General features: G+C 44.5%; 1 protein-coding gene across 3 annotated transcripts; it reads right to left on the bottom strand.

Moving 5' to 3' along the window:
- Positions 1–4,158: 4,158 nt before the first annotated feature.
- On the bottom strand, positions 4,159–7,125 carry LOC125538657 (F-box/LRR-repeat protein At3g26922). Of its 3 annotated transcripts, XM_048701923.2 has the most exons (5): positions 6,193–7,125; positions 5,056–5,940; positions 4,821–4,976; positions 4,653–4,732; positions 4,159–4,556 (listed from the first exon to the last, which is right to left on the bottom strand). In XM_048701923.2, exons 1-5 carry the CDS (start codon positions 6,196–6,198, stop codon positions 4,328–4,330), a joined length of 1,356 nt encoding a protein of 451 aa, XP_048557880.1. In that variant the 5' UTR covers positions 6,199–7,125; the 3' UTR covers positions 4,159–4,327. The 3 variants fall into 3 exon arrangements, with proteins under 3 accessions (XP_048557880.1, XP_048557879.1, XP_087400424.1); XM_048701922.2 differs by having other exon boundaries at positions 4,159–4,732; positions 6,193–7,124; XM_087544298.1 differs by lacking the exon at positions 6,193–7,125 and having other exon boundaries at positions 4,159–4,732; positions 5,056–5,946.
- Positions 7,126–7,392: the final 267 nt, after the last annotated feature.

The raw sequence follows: 7,392 nt of genomic DNA, 5'->3' as shown, positions 1-7,392 counted from the left end.
CAAACACCATAGGAGACACATGTAGAGCATCTTTATAGTCATTCAATTACGTTGTGACGTTTGATAGCACACTAAGTGTTCCTCCGGTATTCAAGAGTTGCATAATCTCATAGTCATAGGAACATGTATAAGTTATGGAGAAATCAATAGCAATAGACTAAACGATCAAAGTGCTAAGCTAACGGATGGGTCAAGTCAATCACATCTCTCCAATGATGTGATCCCGTTCATCAAATGACAACTCTTGTCCATGTCTAGGAAACTTAACCATCTTTGATTAACGAGCTAGTCAAGTAGAGGCATACTAGTGACACTCTGTTTGTCTATGTATTCACACATGTACTAAGTTTCCGGTTAATACAATTTTAGCATGAATAATAAACATTTATCATGATATAAGGAAATATAAATAACAACTTTATTATTGCCTCTAGGACATATTTCCTTCAGATCCATGTATGAGAACAAAGTGTGGACTTTGGTTGACTTGCCCGATGATCGGCAAGCAATAGAGAATAAATGGGTTTTCAAGAAGAAGACTGGCGCTGATGGTAATGTTACTGTCTACAAAGCTTGACTTGTTGCAAAAGGTTTTCGACAAGTTCAAGGAGTTGACTACGATGAGACCTTCTCACCTGTAGCGATGCTTAAGTCTGTCCGAATCATGTTAGCAATTGCCGCATTTCATGATTATGAAATTTGGCAAATGGTTGTCTAAACCGCATTCCTTAATGGATATCTTAAAGAAGAGTTGTATATGATGCAACCAGAAGGTTTTGTTGATCCAAAAGGTCCTAACAAAGTGTGCAAGCTCCAGCGATCCATTTATGGACTGGTGCAAGCCTCTCGGAGTTGGAATATACGCTTTGATAGTGTGATCAAAGCATATGGTTTTATACAGACTTTTGGAGAAGCCTATATTTACAAGAAAGTGAGTGGGAGCTCTATAGTATTTCTGATATTATATGTGGATGACATATTGCTAATCGGAAATGATACTGAATTTCTGAATAGCATAAAATGATACTTGAATAAGAATTTTTCAATGAAAGACCTCGGTGAAGCTGCTTATATATTGGGCATCAAGATCTATAGAGATAGATCAAGACGCTTAATTGGACTTTCACAAAACACATACCTTGATAAAGTTTTGAAGAAGTTCAAAATGGATCAGTCAAAGAAAGGGTTCTTGCCTGTGTTACAAGGTGTGAAGTTGAGTCAGACTCAATGCCCGACCACTGCAGAAGATAGAGAGAAAATGAAAGTCATTCCCTATGCCTCAGCCATAGGTTCTATCATGTATGCAATGCTGTGTACCAGACCTGATGTGTGCCTTGCTATTAGTTTAGCAGGGAGGTACCAAAGTAATCCAGGAGTGGATCACTCGACAGCGGTCAAGAACATCCTGAAATACCTGAAAAGGACTAAGTATATGTTTCTCGTTTATGGAGGTGACAAAGAGCTTGTCGTAAATGGTTACGTCGATGCAAGCTTTGACAATGATCCTGATGACTCTAAGTCACAAATCGGATACGTATTTATATTGAATGGTGGAGCTGTCAGTTGGTGCAGTTCCAAGCAGAGCGTCGAGACGGGATCTACGTGTGAAGCGGAGTACATAGCTGCTTCAGAAGCAGCAAATGAAGGAGTCTGGATGAAGGAGTTCATATTCGATCTAGGTGTCATACCTAATGCATCGGGTCCAATGAAAATCTTTTGTGACAATACTGGAGCAATTGCCTTGGCGAAGGAATCCAGATTTCACAAGAGAACCAAACATCATCAAGAGGCGCTTCAATTCCATCCGCGATCAAGTCGAGGAGGGAGACACAGAGATTTGCAAGATACATACAGATCTGAATGTTGCAGACCCGTTGACTAAGACTCTCTCACGAGCAAAACATTTTCAGCACCAAGACTCCATGGGTGTTAGAATCATTACTATGTAATCTAGATTATTGACTCTAGTGCAAGTGGGAGACTGAAGGAAATATGCCCTAGAGGCAATAATAAAGTTTTTATTTATATTTCCTTATATCATGATAAATGTTTATTATTCATGCTAAAAATGTATTAACCAGAAACTTAGTACATGTGTGAATACATAGACAAACAAAGTGTCCCTAGTATGCCTCTACTAGACTGGCTCGTTAATCAAAGATGGTTAAGTTTTGTGACCATAGACATGTGTTGTCATTTGATGAACGGGATCACATCATTAGAGAATGATGTGATGGATAAGACCCATCCGTTAGCTTAGCATAATGATCGTTTAGTTGTATTGCTATTGCTTTCTTCATGACTTATACATGTTCCTCTGACTATGAGATTATGCTACTCCCGAATACCGGAGGAACACCTTGTGTGCTATCAAACGTTACAACGTAACTGGGTGATTATAAAGATGCTCTACAGGTGTCTCCGATGGTGTTTGTTGAGTTGGCATAGTTCGAGATTAGGATTTGTCACTCCGTGTATCGGAGAGGTATCTCTGGGCCCTCTCGGTAATGCACATCACTATGAGCCTTGCAAGCAATGTGTCTAATGAGTTAGCCACGAGATGATGCATTACAGGACAAGTAAAGAGACTTGCCGGTAACGAGATTGAACTAGGTATGATGATACCAACGACCGAACCTCCGGCAAGTAACATACCGATGACAAAGGGAACAACGTATGTTGTTATGTGGTTTGACCGATAAAGATCTTCGTAGAATATGTAGGAGCCAATATGAGCATCCAGGTTCCGCTATTGGTTATTGACCGGAGATGTGTCTCGGTTATCTCTACATAGTTCTCGAACCCGTAGGGTCCGCACGCTTAACGTTTGATGACGATTTGTATTATGAGTTATGTGTTTTGATGAACCAAAGTTTGTTCAGAGTCCCGGATGAGATCACGGACATGATGAGGAGTCTCGAAATGGTCGAGACATAAAGATTGATATATTGGAAGGTTATGTTTGGACAGCGGAATGGTTTCGGAAAGGTTCGTGCATTTTCCGGAGTACCGAGGTTTACCGGAACCCCTCGGGGAGTTAATGGGCCTTCATGGGCCCTAGTGGAGAGAGGAGGCAGCGGCCAGGTGGTCCCCTCCCCCCAAGCCCAATCCGAATTGGACTAGGGTTGGGGGGCCCTTTCCTTCTCTCCTTCTACTCCTTCCCTCCTTCTCCTAGTGGGAACAGGAAAGGGGGGGCGAATCCTACTTGGACCGGGAGTCTAAGTAGGACTCCCCCCCCCATGGCACGCACTCCTTGGGCTGGCCACCTCTCCTCCCCCCCTTTATATACGTGGGGGGGGCATCCCAAAGGCACACCAAGCCTTCTCTTAGCCGTGTGCGGTGTCCTCCTCCACAGTTACACACCTCGGATCATATCGTCGTAGTGCTTAGGCGAACCCCTGCGCCGGTAACTTCATCATCACCGTCGCCACGTCGTCGTGCTGACGGAACTCTCCCTCGTCCTCAACTGGATCAAGAGATCGAGGGATGTCATCGAGCTGAACGTGTGCTAAACGCGGAGGTGCAGTACGTTCGGTACTTGGATCGGTTGGATCGCGAAGCCGTTCGACTACATCAACCGCGTTACTAAATGCTTCCGCTTTCGGTCTACGAGGGTACATGGACACATTCTCCCCACTCGTTGATATGATTCTCCTAGATAGATCTTGCGTGATCGTAGGATTTTTTTTGAAATACTATGTTCCCCAACATATTCAACATTCACAACTTAAGATATTGTCGCAACAGTAGCTTATTGTCGCTTGTTGATTATGTTCATAGTTCACAACTTTAGCTGGGAGAACAACAGTTTTGGATCTTGTTTGTGTTACCGTAAGCAACAAAGGATCACCCAATCATCTCGAGGTTTGAATCCACTAGGACCGAAACGTGCCAACTAAATAGAGGAAATTTCTTGTTGAATCTTGCAATTCATCTGCCCAAAACCAAATAGAGGGAATTTCTTGTTGAATCTTGCAATTCATCTGCCCAAAACCAAAACGTGCCAACTAAACAGAACACCTTCAGCTAGCGCTTGTTTCTTGTTAAGTGTAGCACAAATATTACTAACTTTGTACTAAACCAGAGTCCATTAATATGGATCGGGCAGAGTATTTTTTTTCCATGTTAAACTGTTAAGTTAGTTCCAGGTCACATTAATTGACCACAAAAAGGAGCATATGTTCCCAGCTTACTGATAAAACAAAATGCTGCCAGGATTAAACTTACACTTCATTCAATCAAGGAATACTAAAATTGACTCAAATTATGTTATCAGCTTTGGCACAAAGGGCATTACAAGTTACAACACAAACTTGAATTGAAGACACTATGGGAAGTTCTTCTTTGCAACATGAGAAGCCCATATAGCTTTGCCGGCCAGGAAGTGAATTGAGGCAGCTGAATCGATCCCACTGGTAATTATCTTCTCCACCAAAAGCTTCTTAGTCTCAGCAAAGGGGAAGCTGGACGGCGGAGGGTTGTCGCGGCACATCTTACACGCCAGCCTATTGTATAGGAACACATTCTTTAGATTCACCGCTGCTTCCATGACACACCTGACATGCGTCAGCATGTATTCTTCAGATTCAAAACCAAAGATTACTAGCGTTTCCAGACGCCGGTGCTGGAAACGAGATGCAGATGATTCCCACCTTACACCCTTCCTTATGCTATACGAGAGTGCCCTCCTCTTCTCCCTGTCCGTTTCCATTGTACACAAATGATCCCACACCTGCGTACCATAGGCCGACACCGGTAAATGGAAATGGTTTATCAATATTGCAGCCATTTGTATTTGAAGCAAAAAGCTAAGAACATACCGTCAAATATAGCTCCTTCAAGTTGGGCGCAGCTTCAAGAATGAACAATGACCAGGAGAGGTCATACCCTTCTGGAATTTCAGCCATATGCACAAAAGTTAGCTGGCAGAACACGGATGCCAGCTGTCTCGTCAGATGTTCTGGTTGCACCCAAATCTGCATCAAATAAACATGTGATGATATAAGTGGAAAAAGAAGTGACCCCATAACTAGCAAAACATCTATGTCGACTTACCTTTTCGCTCTCAAATCCTAACCTCAGGTTACGCACAGAGGTGCCGCCAAGAAACTCACTTAACTTGACCATTTTGTGGCTACTAAGACAAACATTGGTGAGATCTACAGTCTCGAGCAATGGTACATCACCAACTGATAGTGGATCTTGGAAAGCGATCCAACCATGAAAGGCCATCTGTGTGAGTTTTGGGAGGGAGATGAGCACGACTTTTCTAAATGAACAATTAACGATCTCAAGCTCACTGAGCTGCAGGTGTTCAACTTGCAGTGTGGCCCAAACCCCTGAGTCGCAATTGAACATGCGTAGGTGTTTTAGTTGCTTGCAGGTAAGGAGGACATTACAGATGTCTGATTTACCAAATCTCAAATCCTGCAGTTTGAGGCACGTGAGACCACCAAATGCACCCGGGCAAGCTTCAAAGAACAACATAAAATTTCTCCCATAGTAGACCAGATCATCATCGCCGCGGCGGGAGTAATGCGCCTCTGTCAAAATTGCGAATTGGGCTATCTCAACCTTGTGGGTAGCCATGATCTGTCCAACAGCATGTCCAATGGATATGGTGTCATTGTCTCTCAAAAAGAACTTCATGGACAGGAGGTGGATGGTGTTTCGGCTTGGATCCCTGCGTGACATGATGCTCTTTGTTGCTTCAACCGCAGCTCCATTGATTCGAACAATTTCGCGTTGGTAGCATGCAGTTGTTCCCTCAGGGAGGAAATCCAAAACGTCTATCTTAATTTGAGAGAGCATAGCAGGGAGCTGCTGCCACCGTCGGGAGAGGACACAGGTTCTTGCAGCGTCGCGAACATTGAGCCGGTCAAGAATGGTGAGCAAAATATGATCAGGCAAGTTGCTAAGCATGTCTTCTCGATTACCGTCCTGCATTTGGCATGGAAACATATTAGAGTTGATTTCTTAGTCTCGAAGGCGCACTTTCAAAAATATTAGCCTAAAGATACTATTTTGATGTAGTCTAAAAGATGCAATTCTGTAGTCTCGAAGATACAATTTTGACATTTTTGACAAATGAAAACTGCTTGCGATGTGTAAAGAGTTTTTAGTTTTGCCGAGAATATTGTGTAAGATGATCTACAGGAAGGATTCCCTGAAAAGAAAGGACAAAGGACTCACCTCCATGGTGTAGATCAGCCGATGACCAAGAGGAGGAGCGAGGGAGGTCTCCGTCGCCGGATGTGTTTTCTGATGACTCGCGGGTGGCTCGGTCTCCACTGAACCTGATGGCTTCGCCGCCGACCGCTTGAGGGGATATATAATGGCTTGGTATAAGCTTCCAACTTCGGAGTCAAAAATTGGAGAGCAAACTCGAAAATTGGAAGGCAAGCCCCCTTAATTCTGCTGGGGGTTGACCAAGAAAGAGACGGAGCCGATCTCCGTCCGAAATGAAAACAGAAACGGATCGATTTCGGTATGCGGCTCGAAAAGGAGCTGCTTTTTATTCGCCGGCCTCTTCCGGAACTGCAAACAAGTGCAGCAGAGGCCGCAGTCGCCGGCCAGACGGCCGGCAAGAGCAAATTAGGAAGCCGGCGCCGCTGCCAGCGCTCGAGCGACGGGCGGCCACGAAGCTCCGTTGCAGGTGTTGCTGATGCGGCGCGACGCGCCAGCCTGGGAGAAAAGAAAGACGACGGCGCGACTAGGGAGCGCGGCTGCGTCGGCATTTGGCCGGTGGATGGGCAGCTGACCCATCTCTCGCCTCCAATTAATCTCCCCGCATTTCTCTCTCTGTATGGAAACCCTAGATCTGAGAGGAATCGCGTGGTTGGGATGGAGTTCGGACTTTGGAGAGGACGACTAGCTCTTGGATGTCCACCTAAATCCGCGGAAACTGCAGAACGAAACTTGTGCAGAACCAGCCTGTGTTTGGCGATCGGTCGCCGCGCAATCGGCTTCGGACAGGATAGAGCTTCTGTTTTGGTGGCTGACCACTCGTCCTGCAAAGCTTTTGATGAAGAATTGACGATGGGGAGCATGGATGGAAGCACCGGGACGGGAGCAGGCAAGCCTCGTCCATTGCTAATGTGAGCGGTGAGCCCATGCACCAGAAGAATGAACGGAAGCACCGCTTGATTTGCACTTAGAAAGACGGAAAACAGTACAACTTGCGGCACATGCCGTGATTTGTTAAAAGTTCAAATTTTGTTGTGCAAATTTCTAGATCCAAATTTGTTTTTACATGTCCTGGATGCCTAGCTAGCTGAGTTCATTTTTACATTCTGAATGTGTGTGTTTAATTTTTTTATGAAGATATTTAATTTGCACATGCAACAAAAGTAAATTGTTGAAAAATGCAGTGGGTCGAGAAATGGGGAAACT

The sequence above is a fragment of the Triticum urartu genome, chromosome 2A (genome assembly GCF_056163025.1).
Source record: "Triticum urartu cultivar PI428250 chromosome 2A, HENAU_Tu73, whole genome shotgun sequence".
Taxonomy (NCBI): domain Eukaryota; kingdom Viridiplantae; phylum Streptophyta; class Magnoliopsida; order Poales; family Poaceae; genus Triticum; species Triticum urartu.
The sequence above is the reverse complement of the archived record's forward strand: the minus strand, read 5'-3'. Positions and strand labels throughout refer to the sequence as shown.

What these genes read in the sequence shown, in the direction of transcription:
- LOC125538657 (XM_048701922.2), bottom strand. An exon ending in TAGGATTTGAGAGCGAAAAG is followed by an intron (nt 4,977 to 5,055) that starts GTAAGTCGACAT and finishes TATTTGATGCAG; the next exon opens with ATTTGGGTGCAACCAGAACA. An exon ending in TGAAGGAGCTATATTTGACG is followed by an intron (nt 4,733 to 4,820) that starts GTATGTTCTTAG and finishes TATGGTACGCAG; the next exon opens with GTGTGGGATCATTTGTGTAC.